Raw genomic sequence first — 19,576 nt, 5'->3', positions numbered from 1 at the left:
GTTTTTTGTTATAAGGTTTTTGTTTATTTCAGTGTTAGAAATTGTATCTACTCCTTAACTGTTTGCTTCCCAATTTTCTAAAATTTTTCTGAATCATTGGTTAGCACCGCAGATGTTTAGGTAAGAGTTTCCAATTGGTGTCATAACAACTTTGCTCAAAATCTATAAGTCATGCCAAAAAACATCAAATACTATCATAGAGATCGGAGTTTGGATCTCACAGATTCTACTCAGCTGAAAAGACCCATGAGATTTCTTATTAGTTTACGAGTCTTATCAGCCTGGCTTTTGCCTGTTCCACATTCATACTGAATAACATGTTAGCTGCAAAGACAGACCTATCTGCTTGTTTCTAGACATGGATCTGGAATATTTATTGAAAATTTAGTTCTAAAACTCTTTAATGGTGGAAAAAAATTCTGCTTCCTATTTTTCTTGTTGTTGTCAGCTTATTTGTGCAAAAATCCTGATGTAGAATAGAGAGGCGAGGAGTCTGACTATAGCTTTGCATCCCTCATTGACTCTGCCTTTGGAAAATATTGTACATAAAATGTGTGTTTAGTATATGAATATATGAAGAATGGTAACATTGCTGCTTATAATACAGACTTGGAGTTTGCTCTCTTTTAGTGTGCATCTTCTTTATTTTTACTTTTGGTCAAAATCTTTTGAAAGAAAGCTTTTAGCATAAGGCACTTACCATAGTCATTATGCTTTTATGATTATTACTTTAGATCATATTCATGCAAAAATAGGAGTTGAAAATTCATCCTTTAGGCAATGCAAAGTTGCTTGGAAAACGAGATGTGGCCCAATCACTTGAGTATTTTAGGAAAACCAACCTAAATTTAATATTTGAGAGGGAAAATCAGTGAGAAAACAAAATGACACCTTGTAGATTGTTGTCATAAGAAAAGAAAGCAAATCAGAAAACTAAGTAGGCTGCCTACAGACATTCTGCTCTATCCGTTTCTCCAGATCCAATCTCCTAGTCTTATCCCTAGGTGCAAGGGACACCACCTGCAGCCTTCCCTCACCCCTGCCCATACTGTCCAGAAATGCTACAAGCCTTTCCTTCTTAACCTCCCTTTTCCAACTTGTTTCTTTGTTCCAGACCCAACTCCAGCAGGCACCCCTGATAACCCAAGGAACTTTACTCCTAGCTAAATAAGTAGACTAAAGTTATACCCAAACCTCTCCTACTGCTTCTGAGAACCAATTCTCCAAGTCTCTTCTACTGCTTTGTAGCTGGATATCTGCTGTGGTTTTCTTTTTCTATCTGACTTCACCCCACAAAGGATCACAAAAACCTTCTTCTCCAACCTTCAGTCCCTCATCTCATCTCAGTATCCAGCCTCCAGCATGAGAAGGCATCCCCTGTAAACACATCAGCTGAGCAGGCCAAGAAAACAGGTAACACAGAATGGTTGTAAACACAGAATCCATCCTTCTGCTGCATGTAAGAAACACACCTCAGTATCAAAGATAGGCATTTCATCAGGTTGAAGTATTGGAAAGATATTCCAAGCAAATGGATATAAGCAACAAGCTGCTCTACTTATTTTAATACCTAATAAAATGAACATCAAACCAACATTAATCAAAAGTGATAAGAATGGAAACTATATATTCATCAAAGGAAAAATCCACCAAGATAATATATTAATTCTTAATATTTGTGCTCCAGACACAAGAGTATTCAAGTTTGCAAACCAAACAAAGAAACACGATGACAGCTTAAATCACATATTTACCCTCATATTTGTATAGTCACTATGGAAGTCAATATGGCAGTTCCTCAGACAGCTGAGAGTCAATGTACCTCAAAATCCTGCAATAGCACTCTTGGGAATATACCCAAAGAATGCTCCTACTTAAGGATGCTCAACTATTTTCACTGTGGTTTCATTCCTAATACCTAGAAACTGAAAACAAATTAGATGTCTCTCAACAGAAGACTGGATAAGGAAAATGTACATTTATACAATGTAGTATCACTTGGCTGTTAAAAAACAGAGGGCAACATGAAATTTTCAAACAAACATGTAGAACTAGAAAAGTCATCCTGAGTGATGTAACCCAGCTCTAGAATGATAGATATGGTATGTATTCACTCAAAGAGGGATATTAGCCATTGAATAAATGATAAGCAAACTATAATCCATAGACCCAGAGAGGTTATAGTAAAGTGAAGGGGTCTAAAGAGGACTCACGGATCTCTGTGTGAGGTTGAAATAGATGAGATTTTACATGCAGACTGGGTGTAGTGGGGTCAGTAATGGTAGGAATCTGGTGAGGGGGTAGAGGAGGTGAACAGTAAGAGTGTTCGGGAAGACAGCTGGAAGAGGGTGGCATTTGTGGGATAATGTAGAAACCTAGTGTTGAGGCAACTTTCTGGAATCTATAAAGGTGATTCTAATGAGGACTCCTAGTAATAGAGGGTAAGGAGTGTCAACGAGTCATCTTTTGTTAGCTAGGAGAGTCTTCTAGTGGTGAGACTAGGTTGCATTCAAATAAGTTGTTGGCTAAAAAGATTTCGTGAGAATCCCTGAGCAATCCAACCTGTTGCTAAGACAAATGTGGCTCTCTGCAAACAGGTAGTGGGGCATCTTTTCCAAGAACAACACTCACACAACTCATTGAACATGGAGATGTTGATATGCTACCTACATTGAGCCCTATGTTTATGTCTCTTTGGTGTAAGAAGGTGCAGGCCACCAAAAGAGAAATGTGGATGCCAAGACTTCTACAAACCTTTTGACTTATAATCTGTCCTTCCTGCACCACACACTAAGGCAACTGTGGCACAGATCTTGTGGGAATAACCAACTGATATCTGAATTAACCTGAGGTCCAATTCAAGAGAAGGAACCCATACCTTACATTGCTTGAGTAACCAAGAACCAGAGGCTAAATAGCCCAGAGGCATAGGGTAAAATTAAATGTAGTTTACTGGCTTAATAAAATGAATCCTACTGGTATTCTGCTGTACTCACAGATTGGTACCTTATCCAGTTATCTATCATCAAAGAGGCTTCCTCTGGCAGTAGATGGGAACTGATGGAGAGAAAAGGAAAGAATAGGATAAAAAAGAAAAGAAAAGAAAGCAAAAATGGATGAATTCTAAGTTGGGAGATGTTGGATGAGAGCTATTTTGATACATAGTTGTAAAAGAAGAGGGACTTTTTAAACAGAAGGTTCCCAAGTAATTGCAGTATTTCAAACATGGGTAAGTAGAGTAAAGAAACATTTTGAACAGTTTTGGAGATAAAAGATAAAACTGTGTTATGACAGCCCGTTGAAAGCCTAGGATTGAAAACAAAAAAGAGGGATACAGTTAAATGACACTTATTATTTTGTAAATGAACTTCAACGGATGTTATGTTTCAGAAAGGGAAAGATATAGTGATTTATTTTAGAATGATATTGCTGCATAATAGTTTATGAAAACTATCAGAGGCTGCCATTTAAGTTTGAAGAATATATATTTAAATCAAAATAATGTAATAAGTAAGATCCAGAGGTGAGGAAAATACTCTTTGTAATCATATTTAGAGGGATATATGTGTGACTCTAGTCTATTGCAGATGCTTAAACGGTTTTCTTGTCCATTTGTAATGCAAGCAGAATAGATTCCTTTGGTAAATAACAGAAATGAAACACAGTGTCTTTTCCTTTTTAAAATATAAAGGACTACGTATTTTTTACTATCACATAAGTCCCCAGAAAGCTGGTTCAAAACATGTTTTTTTTCTTTCTATTGCTTTCCTTCTTCTTTACACAGCATTGTGTTCAGGCCTACAGAACTTCTTTTGTATGGGTACAGTCTTAGAGAAAATGAGTATTATACTGTATGAGGAGATTACATCCCTTTGAAATTATTATATATTTATGAGCATACATGTGATGTCTATGTACATTCATTTGGGTGCCCACAGAGGCCAGAGGAGGGCATCAGATTCTCTAGAGATAAAGTTACAAGTGATTGTTAACTGCCCCATGTGGTTGCTGAGAACTGAAAATCTTTTCCTCTGAAAAAGCATTATGTCCTCATAATCTGTCCAGTCTGGACAAGGATATCCTCAGATGATTTCAATAAATCCTTAGATTAGGAAGAAGCTACTCTGATAAACAAAGAAGATAAATAGTATCTTTTTAAAGGTATGGATAGCTAGAAAGAAATAGAGAAAGTGTGTGTGTGTGTGTGTGTGTGTGTGTGTGTCTTTACATGCTCCTGTATGCATGTGTCCACATGTGTATCTTCTAGAAACCCATCAGAATTTGAAGGGGAAATGTGCAAATGAGAGACATTTGAGTTATATTACAGATATATCTGTTTGCAGGGAGGACTCAAATAATCCCAGATGTTATGCTCCTAGTGAACAGTCCCTAATTTTTAGACAGGCTTAGAATATTGCTCTGTAAGGGAGGTTATATGAGTCACATAATGTCTTGGAGATCCTTTTGATAACATCCTCTAAATACTGCTAGCAAAAGTATTTAAACTGTTGTGAAATAGTATCCTCAGGACATGATAGAACTACTGCACTAGTCAACTCACAGAAACTATTCACCCTAAAGGACTTGCACAGGATCAATACAACCATCATTCTAGCATGGATGGAGGGGATCATGAGTCCATGTATGTATGTATGTATGTATGTATGAGTTTGTGTGTATATGTGTGCATGTGTGTGTGTTTACATTCTGTTTATATATATATATTTGTCAACAACATTTGGACATAGGACTTGAGAGAACAATATATGTGGGAGGAGGCATATAATCTAGTCTTTAGCCCATCATCTTGAGGGGGAACCCATAGTAGCTAGAGCAGCTCAGACCTTAAAGGAGGAGCCTGTTGTAGTGCTGTACACATGATAGAGGCCAAGAGGCAGAGAGCTGAGAGCTGGCCCCATAGGCAGGCACAGTCTTTGAAGTCTGCCCTAGTGATCTATTTCCTTTAGGCAATCACTCCCTTTGAAGGTTCCACAGCCTTCAAAAGAGTTCGGGATGTTTGGTGTCCATCATAAAACAAGATAAGCCTGTGGGAGATATTTCATGTTTAAGCCATAGCTAGATATAGTTTTCAATCTTACCATGAAGCAGGCAAAAATATGAACATATTATTTGTGACATGCAGAGCCTTTGAGAACACCTGAAAAGTGACTCAAACCAAAAACCTTTCACACGTTTTTAAATTCTGAGGCCATGTGTATGAACCAAAGATGGAAGTAATGCTGTCTCAAATATACTAATGCTGTTTATCCAATGTCATATTAATAGTATTATAAGATAGATTGAGAACTTAATTTTCAAAACTAATGATAAACCAACTAAACTCTAGACTGCAGCCCAATATTCTAATCTTTGTACCTTCTTCCTTGTCCATAGAAGATTCATAAAAAGATCACAACAGGATTTTGGAAAAGACTTCAATATTATATTCATTTGATATAATATTTTCCAATAGGTAGCAGTAGCTAGCAGCCATTGTAAATCGGAACAGATAAAACCCATTTTTGTCACTGCATTATAAGAGACATTCATCATCATAATTTTCAGGGAGAGGTTTGGATTCAATCTTGAGTGTCATTGCCAAGAGAAGAATCCTCATCTATTCAAAACTGACTTGAAATCTAACACATTAGTAAGATGGCTCATTCAGATTTCAAGATACAGGTTAAGAGTTCCATTTAAAGAAGGAGTTTTTTTTTTTTTACTATAATTATTATTTGCGGAAGTAATTTCTATAGTTGGGCTTAGATACCAACTTTCTCTGAACTCAGAATCATTGAACTCAGAACCACAGAAATGTGATGCCCAGCCCATAGCTTTGTGACACATACCATTTACCTTGCATGGCTTGGCTATTTTAAATATTAATTACATTTCAACAAACAAAATCCTGCAATGCATTCTGGTAAATTAGTCTCTAATAAGAAGAGACTAAAGCACGAAACTCTAACAAGAATGCTTAATGGAATACAAATATCCAATCTGGAGCCTCTAATAAAAGTCTCTTCTTGAGTAAAGGAACTTGGCTATTTACACAGAAACCATCATATGTGTCTGCCCTCAAAATGCATTATAGATCAGATCCATAATCTTCCCTTCCACAAATGGCAAAAGAATTGATTTCAATTATCATTTAATACTGATTTCCCCCTCTTGTCAAAAAGTTCTCTGTGCACATGAAACTGGAGGTTGGTGTCTTGAGCTCATTTACAGAACTTTTAAAGACTATTGATTTATCAGTGAAATTTCTAGTTCTCTCATAGTTACTGGAAGGATAGCTCAGGGGCTGAATTGGATGACAAGATGGGCCAGAATGCCTATAGGCTTAGTGCAGACAGATGAAAAGAGAAGCTCTCAAAATTTGTCAGAATGCATGTTGTAAATTAGGTTAACATGATTGATTGTACTAAGCCAAAATTTCTCAAGTAGCGTCGGCCTGAATTTTAAATATCTCTTCTTCCTGCCTGCTTTTGTGCTTTGGTATATCTTTGATGTCTGCACATTAACCTTTAGAGAAAATATAAAGTGGTTTAAAAATAAAATGGCCCTATGTGTTTGGAAAGCATGAGATGTTATGCATACCTAAGGAGGGTTTTTTTTTTTGTTTCAACTCCACCAGCATATGTGTTACGAGTATTTATATAAGCACATATGTATGAACAGTATTTATTTATTTTTTTGTAGAATTGTATGCTCTTACTGGCGTTTAAAGAACACACAGTCCTTTATCTTCACTTTGTCTCAAAATTATTATGAAAAGGACCACTTCCATAGGCAGTGGCTTTTCAACAGTGCTGAGGTCATCCTGATTAATTGCAGCTGCACCTTGTAGGCACAAGCAGTGCTTCCTTTAAACAACCTCTCCCTGCCCTGTCTCTACACATACGTGTTTCTATAAATGTTGCATAGATTTATCTCTATAGGAACACATTCAGTCTTTCTGTGGCCTTAGAAGATATGGGTTTGCATTGTATTAGAAAAAAGTGCAGAATTATAGAGATAAAGTCTACATAAGAATGTTTTGTTTGAAAAAAATCACAACCAGCAGCATTTTAAGCTTAAAGCCTAGAAACATTATAAAACCACAAAGCTATGTTTTAGTTCCCTTCCTTAAAATCTCTCCCTCTTCACTTCCATCAATGTGTGTGTGTGTGTGTGTGTGTGTGTGTGTGTGTGTGTGAGAGAGAGAGAGAGAGAGAGAGAGAGAGATAGAGAGAGAAAGTGTTAATATGAGTCATGGTCTTACACCTTGTTTGAGGCACAGGCTGTCAGATAGCTGCTCTAATATCTTCCAGGGATTCTCTTGTCTGTGTTTCCTTTCTTGCCATGAAGCACTGGGATTGGAGATGTTTGCAGTATGTGCTAAGCTTTATGTATTTATGTGAGATGGGGAGTTCCAAACTCAGGTTCACATGCTTGAACAGTAAGCACTTTACCACTGAGCTATACCCTACACCCTCTACTTTTTTTCAAAGCATAGTCTCTGATCAGTTTATAACATAAATGTGATTTTTTAAAAAAAAATTCTATAGAGGAAAGAAAATACAGGATGATTTTTCTATCTCCAGTTACAGAAAAATAGCTGTTATTATTGGTATCTTACTACTGATTTTTTTATGTAGGTGTTTACAACCCCTTGCTGGTTCTGTGACAGATTCTGTGCACCTCTCTTCTTTCAGAGTTTTGCTGAATCATATGAAGAATTTTCAGAGAAGAGATTCTGTCCAATAGACTTCCAACCTGGTATAAACACATGCTTCCTGAGCCAGCATTGCCATTCAAAGAGCTGACAGATCTGCACATGAATACTGGGTCAGGACACCAGGTGGAGTGCTTGAGCATTTCTCAGGCTTCTACAGCAGAACAAGAATGATACTCAACTCCTGCAAATGAGATATTTCAGAAAGCCTAACAGCCACGCCTCCGATTCTCCGCACACATAGTGCACATGATTCGTGAAAACTGCTTATTTTTCTCGATGTTACACTACACACATGCATCTGCTGGCTTCCTGGATCTGTGTTGTCATCTTTAGCTTTCTTTGTCATGTTAACTGCATCCCATCCTAACCTCATGCCCAGGTCATGTCTCAGGAAGGATTCCCCAAATCATCTTCTCCCTTGGTTCTTCTTTCTTTTCTTCCTTCCTTCCTTCCTTCCTTCCTTCCTTCCTTCCTTCCTTCCTTCCTTCCTTCTTCCTTCCTCCCTTCTTCTCTTTGTCTCTGTCTCTGTCTCTGTCTCTGTCTCTGTCTCTCTCTCTTTTTAAAAGAAGTTACTATATTTGGAATTTTTCATACACATTGAAATCAAAACTTAAAGACACAACATTATGCAAAGTATATATACATTTGAGAAGAATATAGACAAAATTGACTTTGGTGAGTAAGTGACTAGAAACTTTGAGAAATACTCTTTTTGGATATTAAATCCTATTATTTAAGACACATAGCTGAGAGTCCAATGGGGGTAAACTCTAGTTCTGACTTTCAATTCTGAAGATGTGAATTCTAAATTTTTGTTGGCTTTGTTCTCTTTTGTATTCTTCCAAAACTTTGAAAAAATTATAATTTTCTCACAAACACTAGTTTATTTTTCTGAAACCTGCAGGTAGATTTCTTTCTCTCTAAAAATTTCTTTCTTTCTTCTTCCATCCTTTCTCTCTCTCTCTCTCTCTCTCTCTCTCTCTCTCTCTCTCTCTCTTTCTATCACAGAAAGTTAGAAAGCCTGCCTCTGTTCCCACTCTCCTGTTCCCTGTTCCATTTCTACTGTTTTGTCTAGTGTGCTGTCTCACTAATTTGTTCCCTCAGATTATATCTGCCATGAAGATCCTTTTCCTGGCTCTTCCCTTACCATTCATGGCGATTCTTGTCCCTCTGCTTCTCAAAGGTTTCCTCAATATCCCCACCTTAGAAATAATGTCAAATACTCAATTCTATGAATGGCAATGCATTTTACCAGAACCTGGGTAGTATTAATTAGACATGCCTTTTATGTTATTCTGTATTCTTACTATTTTAATATTAACAAAGTTTCCACATGTGCTTTAAAAACATATATATTTATAATATTTCTAAAAATATAATAAGTAGGTTAATGCCGTTGTCGCTACCGAGCAGTTTACTTAGAACTGGAAAAAAAATTTAAGAAATATTTTCTGCCTTTGGAATATGTGAAGTATTGTAAATGGGAAAAAATAAGGTGTAATGACTTCTAATAATTGAGTGAGTAAGAAGAGAGCTCCACACAACAAACCCATAGACGATGGTGGCTATTGGACCAACATGCTCTCTCCCAGAATGATACAATTTTCTGACAATCTTTACAAACTCTGTAGGTGGAATATTTCTAGCATTGGTTTACCGGGGGTGTCCAGCCAGTTCTCTGAGGTTGGAGGAATTCATGAAGGGAAAGCGAAGATGTGTTAAATATTGACTGGGACATTCAGTCACCGCCTGGCTGCTGAGGAAGTACAGGAAGTCTGTGCACGTGCAGGTGCATATTCTCCGTGAGCTTATATGAGGTAGGATTCTGCTGTGCTGTTTACTGAGAGAAAGACCAGTGTTGGAATGACAGCAGAGCCTATGAAGACTGAAAACAACCCACTCTAAGCTTCTGTTTCCTTCTCCAGTAATATAGTGAAATTAATAACTCATTGGTGGCATCTGCATCAGCCTGCGTGACTTAATATACCATGGTTGGAAGCAGCTGTACCTTCAAATGTTTCATTTCACTTCTTCCAATGGGTAAGCATCTGGTAGATTTGATGAAATTTCTCTTCTATTCTATATGAGTTTTTGCTAAAATCCAATTTTCAATTTTCCTAATTTACTTCAGTTATGATGTTAGATCTGTAAATCGTGGGTGTATTCCACTCTGAAGAAGTTTAACACAAAGAAGCTTAAAAATATTTAAAGTCAAGATATGTAAGAAACCCTAAATATATTACACACACACACACACACACACACACACACACACACACACATATCTTGGGGTTAAAACAGCAGTCTCAATTACTGTAAGCGCTTTCTTGTCAGACCAGCTGCCTGGAGTGGACTTGATTACCTACATGCATTCTGTGTGGCTAGAAACTTAATGCTGAGGCTCAGCAGAAGAAGGTGTGTGTAGGGAAGGAATCGGCTCACACTGTGATTTATAATAAAGGGAACAGTTTTTGAGAAATCTTATCTGAGAGTTAAAAACTCCTTTGAGATTTTCACCATCAACTCAGCATGACGCTCTTATTTTGTTATTGAGACACTTAAACTTTTGTTTTCCTTACCTCTTACAGAGGAATCAATAGTTTCAAAGTGCAGTCCAAAGCAGCATCCCTGCATATAATATACCATCCTGTATGGTGCTACACAGATTGCCACTAGAGGCTTAGCAGACTCACTTGAAACTTGTATGCACCCACTCAATTACTTTTTAACAACAACAACAAAGATTAAAATATGGTCAGTGATATGTTTTCATATAATTTAAGAGATTAAAAACAACAAAAAAGAAAACAACTCTATCTACCCAGCCTTTCCTGTTATCCATGTTGTGCTAGTGTAAAAATAGTGAGATGCCTGCCCAGCGGATACTCTCTACCCTATAAATACTGGTATTTCTCCATAGATTCCTAACATCTAATGTCATATAGTTATTTAGATTTGTGAAATTCCACACAGAAGATTCCTACAACACCAACTTTATATTTTAGTAACATAAGGTCAAATCATTATTGGCTATTTAAAATCAATGGTGCCTGGTTGATTCACAAAAAGATAAACATCTATAGATCAAACAAGTCCATAGTTGAAAGGTATTAAGAAAAACAATGTCACTTTATGAGGTGGTTTGCTTTTATTCAATACCTACAGTCCTATAATTATTCAATACATAAAACACTTAAAGATGCCTATAAGTGTTTAGGAATATTTGCTGTCAGAGTGCCCAGTGTATCTATGCAGCAATGCCGTGACTCCTGCGGGCTGAACACCTTCAGTCTGCAGGATCTGAAACTGAAGTCTGACTCACACCCTGGTTCTCTGTCCTTCCCACTCTGGTTCTCTGCCCTTCCCACTCTGGTTCTCTGCCCCTCCCACCCTGGATCTCTGCCCCGCCCACCCTGGATCTCTGTCCCACCCACCCTCCTCATTCTAATGGATAACTTCTACATTCAAGATACCAGCTGTGTTGGCTTGTAAAAACCACCCAGCTGGGCTTGTTAAATGGTGACATTCTCTCATTGAAGGAAGGGGATCAAGAATCCTTGGAGCTCACCTGACTATCCAGTCACCCCTGTAACCAATTACATGCAATTCTACCCTAATTGCAAGTGGCTTGAGGAGACAGGTTTGATTACACAGCCTGGAGAGGAGTTGTGGAAGGGGATTCTACTTATACAGCTACAAGGAGACCACGATCCACGCTGGATGAAGACTTCCCTGTGTGGCTGCTTTTGGGTTATCCATGCTCCTGACAGTAACTGCTCATCATGAGCGCTATAAGTAAGCCCATTTATACTTATGTGTGCCTCAGGAGGAACTCTAGTGCAATGGAACTTTCGTTGCCACTAGGACTTTTTAAGGTGGTGGAATGGACACTGTCGAGTTCTGCCCTCCCCCACATCCCCCAGGAGAAAATACTGGAGAAAGAGGTATACGGGAGGAGGATACTTAGAAATACTATATTTCCTATTTACTTATACATTTCAGTTCAGGATGCCAATTGCATATCTTCCAAACGGTGAAATAAAAAGGAAGTCATGGTGATGGGAGGCTAGCAGCATGCGCTATATCTTTGTTTATCAGCCTTCCCCCTCACGTTTATTACGGTTCCAAGTGAATTCCCTGATTGTATGGCGATTTGTATCCTGCTTATATAATTTGTAATTATTTCCAATTTGAAAGCTGATCGAACTTTATAAAGACAGGAACATTTCAGCAGAGTTTGATTCTTCACACACACAAGATACCGTTATCACAGGCACAATATCGATAAGATGGATTCACGAAAGAAAGCTCCTCTCCGAGTGTTCACATGTAAATCCGTGGCCTAACTTCTGCTGTAAATGATATTAGTGTTCTGTAATTAAAATTACATTCTACATTCACAGAATGGAGTTTACCTTCTGAATTGGTAAACTTAACCCTTCCTCAGTGCCGATTCTCGGGAGTACTTACATATTCTTCATAAGCCTCATGAGCTGGAGGTGGGGGTGCTCTGTATCCTGGTACTGCTGCTGTCCCCCGGGCTCGAGGTGTCGGGACACCTCTTGCTATTGGGAGCACTGGAAGAGCTCCGCGGGTTACAGTAGTCCCCCGAGGAGTCAGAACACCTCGTCCAGGTGGTGGTGGTGGTGGAACAGCACCCCCACGGCCCCTAGAAGAAATAGGGGACATGCAGATGAGGTGAGGTGAAGACAAGAAATGACTTTCTCAGCTCACTGCCTTCACACAAATCAGTCTCTCCTTCTGAGAGATATTATGTAATTTGCAAAGTGCTTTGAGTCATATTAAAATAGATTTCTTTAAATATTATGACTTAGTTCCAATGAAAACCATACAACTAATTTCATGCAGTGTATTTTGAGATTTCCTAATATATAATTTGAAAAGAAAAAAATGGAAACAGAAAATGAAAATCTACCTTGTTTGTATTCTAAACTTACAAAGACAAACCAGCATATTGTCTGAGATGTGACATGTTGGCTACTGAGACCAAGTGTGTGTACATGCGTGCCTGTGTGTGGGGATTATCTCCATGCTTGGGTTTATTGACAATGATCTTTAGTGTGGTCATATTTTCAAAAACTCCTCATCTTAATAAAATGTGATATTCTGACCAGAATGGTGACATTGTATAGTTACAGTAGCTAGAGCCTCACAGTCCTGATTTATCAGCATGCAGCATCCCTTCCCCGTGCGAGCTGGAGCAGTCACTGACATATTTCTCCATGATAACTCGAGGGTTGCAGAATTAGTGCTCAACAATGAGAAGGCTGATTGAATGTTCTGTACCACAGACTTAACACAAAAGCGATCAGAACAAAAGCATGAGATCAAAGGATGCAGCCATTTTTATAACATCCTAAAACCTTTAGAAAGGATGTTTATCTGTAGTCTTTGGGCAAATACATGGTTATTTCACTGTGTATTATGTCTGAAAGTTGGCCTCTTGAAAGCACTGCTATCAGCAGGGCCACTAAAGCTTTCAGGAAAATGATGATCTTTGGCACACCAACAATCACAATGTTTGCCTGTGCCTTTGCATGGAGGCGCAGGTTACACTTTCGGCTCTGAATAGCCATCAAACTGGCTCGTTCTTCCTGGAAGAAAATGAGCTTTAGGAATGAAGAATAAGAATGGTGGCAGAGTTTTGTTTTGTTTCTTTTTTTTCTTTTAATTCCTAGCTTACCCAGCTAAGAGTAGATAATGTCATGTGAACTAAATATACAAAACAGTATCCTAGATCAGAGGACATAAAGAATCCAGAGCTGTGGTACCCAATTTGAGCACAATGGCTGGGAAGACAAGATTATGTTATCATGATAACACAAAGACATCTGTTAAGTGCAATTCACCTTCCCTGAGCATGTGAGTTGTCATTTGTATTTGAGATGTTTGAACATGAAGTATCCAGCTTATTGTGAGGTTTTAGGAGGTTGTAGAATCTGTAGGATGGAAGGCAGGTCTTACTGGAGAAATTAGGTCCCTGTAGACAGGCCTTGAGATTTATAGTTCAACGCCCATTCTGTCCACTGCTGAGACAGTTGGAACTAAGCTATTCCAGTCACAGGTTCATATTGCTATGAGTCACCAGCCACTGTGCCTTTCCAAACATTATGGACTACATTCCCTTCAAAATCTGAACCAACATAAGCCTTTGTTTCCTCAGTTAAGTTGCTGCATGTTAAATATTTGTTCATAACAATGAGATGGTTACCTCAAACAGGCTCTGAAGCCTCTCACATATTGCATACTCCCAGAACTGACAACGGCAGTCATAATTACTACTGAGCTTAGCATTTTAATACTATCAAATGGCTACATGTTGATAATAAACTTCATGTGCTGGCTACGTCTGTGAATAACGGTGGATAAACATTTTAATTACCTAGACCTAAAATCATAATTGTTCCTAATGGATGCTATCTAGATTTCTGAATCTATATAATGTTTTTGCTCTGCAATGGCGTCATGCTCTTATTGATTCTAATTTTCCATTGCGTTTCTTTTCCATCCGACTTTCAATCCCTGCCATAGCAAACCCCACTCAGTGCCTGTCTCATTCTCACTTAATACGCTTGGTCCTTTCCTGGCAATATTAACATCATTGCCTTCTCCCATGCAACTTACAACATTCGCCATCTATTTTAGGATCCCGTCCAGGGCTAAATCCCCAGTGCAGGATTCTTTTAGTTTCTGACTTCTTCAAAGAACATTTTCTGCATTTAATCTTCACTTCCTGTTCATTTCTGAACTGAACGTCATTTCTTTAGTTCTTGTTTCAGCACTCTGGGAAAAGACTCTTGGCTAAGCCCACCAAGCTCTCAGCCTACCAATTTTCTCTTATAGCTCCCATGACCCTGTGCCTCCTGAGTTATATTTAAGACTTCCCTGAACTATTATCTGGAAAATGTTTCTGTAGACTTTTATTCTTTTCTCTACTCTGTCTCTCTGTATTTCAGGTGCTGTTCATTTCCAGCCTTGGGTAATAGGTTCGCCATGATTGTCTCCTCAGTCAAGATGTAGGGTCCTTCTTCACTTCTTATCTCTGGACCCAATCAATGGCTCTATTTCTTATCTTCATAGCAAAGTGTGAGATCTTTTCTGAAAATGAGATATGGCCACACCTCTCTTTTAATACTCCATTAGTTCTGTATGTTAGTTCTTAATGTTGTCCACATTATTCTTCAAAATCTGCTCTTAGTGATGATATTGATACAGTATTTAATTAAGAACTTTAGAATAAATATTTACCAAAGGTAAAGTCTACTCAAATTTGGCAAAGAATCTGAGCCAAAAGAAACATGTCTCCCCTAAGGTCCTATCAAACAGTCAATTCCATATGATTATAAGAGGGCAAAATCTACTATTATATGCTTTTAAGATTTCATAAGATACATTAATTCTTTTACAGAATTAAAGTCTCAAAGAATACAGAAGACATGTGTGGCTTCGTTTGGTGTACCAAACATGTGGTTAAGGTATTCCTGCTAAGCTGCTATAACTGTTAAAAGTTATCTTTCTGAAAAACAGAAGTAATTAACCTAGTTAAGACGACTTGCAAGAATGCTGCTTCAGAATCTAACAACACCAGGCTAGAAATGCAAAAGTTTCATAAAAGACTGGCCTCATAAAATGTGTTGCATCTGTCAGGAAAGTGCATATCAATGAACAAATGACCCTGAAAACTATTACCACGATATAATTTTATTTTTGAAATGAAACATGAAATGAAGCTCTAGAAATTTCTCTGGTATTTTCCCTGTTAAAATTAATTCCCCCAGAATTTTCACAATAATCTATACATTGTTAGCTGCTTAGTATTCCATTTGGAAACATAAGATTTTTCTGATAAATGAACAAGGTTTTAAAATATTAAAAGTAAAACCAGTGGCATATTCATAAGGATTGAAATGTTTGAGGCATTAATTGAAGTTGCAGAATACCTTAGCAAACCCTAAAATGAATTCTATGTGACAGATGAGATATTATTTTAGGTTATGTCCTTTGAAAATATATGAGTCAGTTATATAGTGAAGAAAGTAAATGAGTTATGCAGTCTGTGTATGAGTCTGTGAGATGTGTGTGTGTGTGTGTGTGTGTGTGTGTGTGTGTGTGTGTGTGTATGATGTAACTTTTAAACAGAAAAAGGATTATTTTGGCTCCCAGTTTTGTAAGTTCCACGGCAGTATTGTGAGCTTACAATGTTCAGGCATTTCACAGAAGTCTAGACAGAGTGTAGGGGCTCCCAAAATAGGTGGGGTCAGGGAGATGGAGCAAATAGACGGGGGAAGCAAGATGAACTAAATAGGTGGCCAGTACCAAGATAGACCAAAGCTATTGGGCATGTGGCAGGAGCATGACAAAAAGAAAACCCAAGACGAAGTGATAACTAGAGCATCCTTGAAAGGCACTTAATCCTGTGCTCTCAGACTTCCCACTATACTTTGCTTACTGATGTTTCTATTCTGCCTATGAAATTAATGTTCAGGGATTTTAGTCTGAGTTCTCTTTCTTCTGTTTTGTTTCTGGCTTTGGTATTAGAATGTGTATCCATCTTTGCCTTTATGAAAATTGATGTTTTCTGTTAAAAACTCCAAAAAGCCAAAGACCTACAAAACAGAAAGAATGTGATTCGGTTCAACTTGACAAGTTTATATGCATTCAAGAACTGTGTACATCGTGAATTAAATATGTACATTTTCATTGTGCAAAGACTTTCTTGGTTTTAAAAATAAGCAAAGGACTATATAACATCCTGCCACTAATTCTAGGGACAGAAGAGAGGAATAGAGACTCTAGTTCCTGCTTTAGTTTTTAAGGATAATTGTTAAATGCACAAATAATGAATTCTGGAGTCAGAATATATCTATTATTTTAGGTAATGTTTTAATATTCTACCCAACTTTCATTGTTTTGTTTTTGAAACTAGTTCCATGGCTAGCCTGCAACTCATCATGTAGACCTGGCTATCACTGAACTCCATTTTTCTCACTTCTTGAATTTTGGGATTAAGGTCCTAGACTACCACACATGGCCCACCAAACTTTTGTTCCTTAATTCCTTACTTGTAAAAGTAGTTATCTCAAGTTTAAAGAGAAATGCAATGAGTTAATGTGTGAAATCATCCCATGAGTGTAGATGAGCCTTATACACTGCATAACCACCCTGTCTTACTGGCTTGCGGTGTGAGTGTTGGTGAGACTGTTTAGCTCTATTTGGAATCCTGAGAGAGAAGAACAGCAGAGGCCTGCCGTCAACATCTGCTTTCATCATTTGATGTTAACACACTAAGAGTGAGACTCATGTACCTTGATGGAGCTGTGGGAGTTAATCTGATCCCTCTGCCTCGAATACTTCGGCCTCGGCCAGACTCTTCTGAGCCATTCAAGTAAGACAACTCCCGAAGTTGTTCTTGACGAATTTCATCATTGTAGTCCTATAAGATAAAAACACAATGACAAGAGACACTATCAGAAATTGAGTTCTTAGAGCTGAAAAACAAGGACACCACAAACAATAATAAAAATGTTGAGGATACCACTCAGTGATAGAACATTTGCCTAACATGTGAAAGACCCCAAAATCTGTCACAGGCATTTCAAAACAGAAGAAAATAAACCATGAAAACAGCGCTGAGTCTAGTTCCATTCCTTCCCTCAAAGCTCTGATCCAAGTGCTGAGGAGTCTGAGGTGGAAAAGGATGCTACCAGGAGTCCAGGGACTGCTGGAGAACATCTGGAATTCAAGGTCAATCTGGGCTAATGTGTAAGAAGACAACACAGCTTTGTCTGTCCCTTTGGTCTTAATGAACAACCTCCTGAAATGATGCTAAAGAGAGTCACAAAGTAATGAAAGTTTCACAGTCACAATCAGGGACTTGGGTGAAGCACTTGTCTTTATCTTTAATCATTTCCTCATTTAATATCCATACACACACAAACACACAAATACAGATACACAAATATACACACATAGCCATATACACACACACAAACACATACATACAGACACATAAATATACACACATAGAGATGTACACACTGACACACACACCAACACAAACACACACACACACACACAAACAAGGAGAGTCTGGACCCTACACCTTAAAATTTTCGTAGAGGTTGAGCCAACAGAGATTACATATGGAGCCCAGTCTTGAGATAAAGGTCCAGGATATCAGTAGACAGAGGTTATTTAGCTCAGTATAAAAGGCGTGTATGTAGTGACTGAGGAGCAATGAAGAAAGACAGTCAGCCACACATCTCTGCTGGGAAAGGTTTGGGGAATTCTTGATGCACAGCTTTATCTCATGCTGTAGAAACCATCTTGATTGCCTCTGAAAGGACTAATCCTGCTGAAGCATTTATTTTCTTATTTTTAACATCTTTCTTTAATGTGTATCCTCTTCAGCACCTAATTATAGTGATGGTGGGTTTATTGCTGCTGACAGAAGAATTATAAAGTGTAAACTACAGCTTCTAAAAAGTTGTATGTTATTCAATTTCTACCCCCCCGCCAATCTTTATGTTCAAGTGCCAACTAAAGTGAAGAAAAAGATAAAAGCATGTCTATTACGTTACTAGAATCATGAATTCAGAACAATGCTCCTAGTACTACATCCAAACAGCTGGTCATCACAACGGAACATGAATCCCATAATCTTCCCATGTAAAACTGTTGATTGTAATTATGTATCTGAGGCCTTCTCTGTGTTGTAAATCTGTATTTATCCAAAGTACTTTTGAGTTAAGAAAATATAGATTGGCATTGTTATATAGCAGAGAGTTATGATAAATCAGCCCCAAGTTTGTTTGGGAATGCCAGAATCCATGCCTTTGAAAGTTTTAGTAACCTTGACCTGGCCTTGGTTGTATGAAACTTTTCAGCTAATTACAAGTGTAAGGAAAGTGAGAAGGAAGTGCTTGTGTAATGGAATTTGAGCCTTTTGCCATTGGAGACTCTTATGTCACAAGGAGGGAAAGTCCAGCTCAGTTTTCTGGAAAGAAGAAGATGTGGAGAAATTCTAGTCACTCTGCTCCTTCTGCAATCCTTTCTGAGATATCTAGAGGCCCTTCAGAGTTCTCTCTTGGTCAAACTGGTAGAGATCAGAAACCTCAGCAGCAAACCTCTGAAATCTATTTTTCCAGGATGAAAGACAATAAACTGGTACTTTAATGCCATGAAGAATCTTGTGTCGGTTTGATCTAAAGGTGTCAACAACACAGGTGATTTGTCAGCATAGGATGTACAACTTGTGCTTCAGAGTCATGCTTAAATAGTCACTATCCACTTCTTTGCTGGAGAGTTCTTGGTCTGACATGTTACCATTTCTTTCTTGGACCATATGTAGTGTTAGATGGAATTCAATACCTCTGAATACAGTACCTGGGGACCATAAAAGTTTGAGCCACTTATTGAATCTCTTTGTTCTTTGTGTACATTTACTTGTTCAGTCACATTGTTATTCTGCTGCTCTGGAGAAATCTACTATCAGGGAAACAACAGTCAGGTTGGTTAGATGAATATTTCACAGCAAAGAATAACTCTTAATGGAAGTAAAACCACTATTGGCAATGTACACTGGAGTTCCTTATGGACCTAACAGGAAATGTTCCCTTTAAGAGATTAGTCACTTTCTAGGTTTATGGTGACCAAGAGAATATAGTGTAGTAATTACAAGTGTAACTGACCAAGAACTGCAGTTGCTACTGCAGTTGTGATGTACTACATCCCCCAGGCCATGTTCCGAAGAGCCTCTCTCATCTCCTGATGTTAAAATAGGTCCTTCCAGCAGACTCTGGATTCCTGTGTTATAAAGACTCCCTTATGGTACTG

At 38.1% G+C, this 19,576-nt stretch overlaps 1 protein-coding gene across 1 annotated transcript in view; it reads right to left on the bottom strand.

The window, feature by feature from the left end:
* Positions 1-19,576, bottom strand: part of Khdrbs2 (KH RNA binding domain containing, signal transduction associated 2) — a 228,249-nt gene that overhangs the window by 148,114 nt on the left and 60,559 nt on the right. The window contains exons 3-4 of the mRNA XM_028775373.1: positions 17,047-17,174; positions 12,191-12,389 (exon numbers count right to left, since the gene is read on the bottom strand). Coding sequence (XP_028631206.1) covers positions 12,191-12,389; positions 17,047-17,174 — 327 coding nt within the window. The remainder of the gene's footprint in view (positions 1-12,190; positions 12,390-17,046; positions 17,175-19,576) is intronic.

Source organism: Grammomys surdaster, unplaced genomic scaffold (genome assembly GCF_004785775.1).
Source record: "Grammomys surdaster isolate TR1022 unplaced genomic scaffold, NIH_TR_1.0 255, whole genome shotgun sequence".
Lineage (NCBI taxonomy): Eukaryota > Metazoa > Chordata > Mammalia > Rodentia > Muridae > Grammomys > Grammomys surdaster.
Note: the sequence above shows the minus strand (reverse complement) of the source record. Positions and strands in the feature narration are given on the sequence as shown.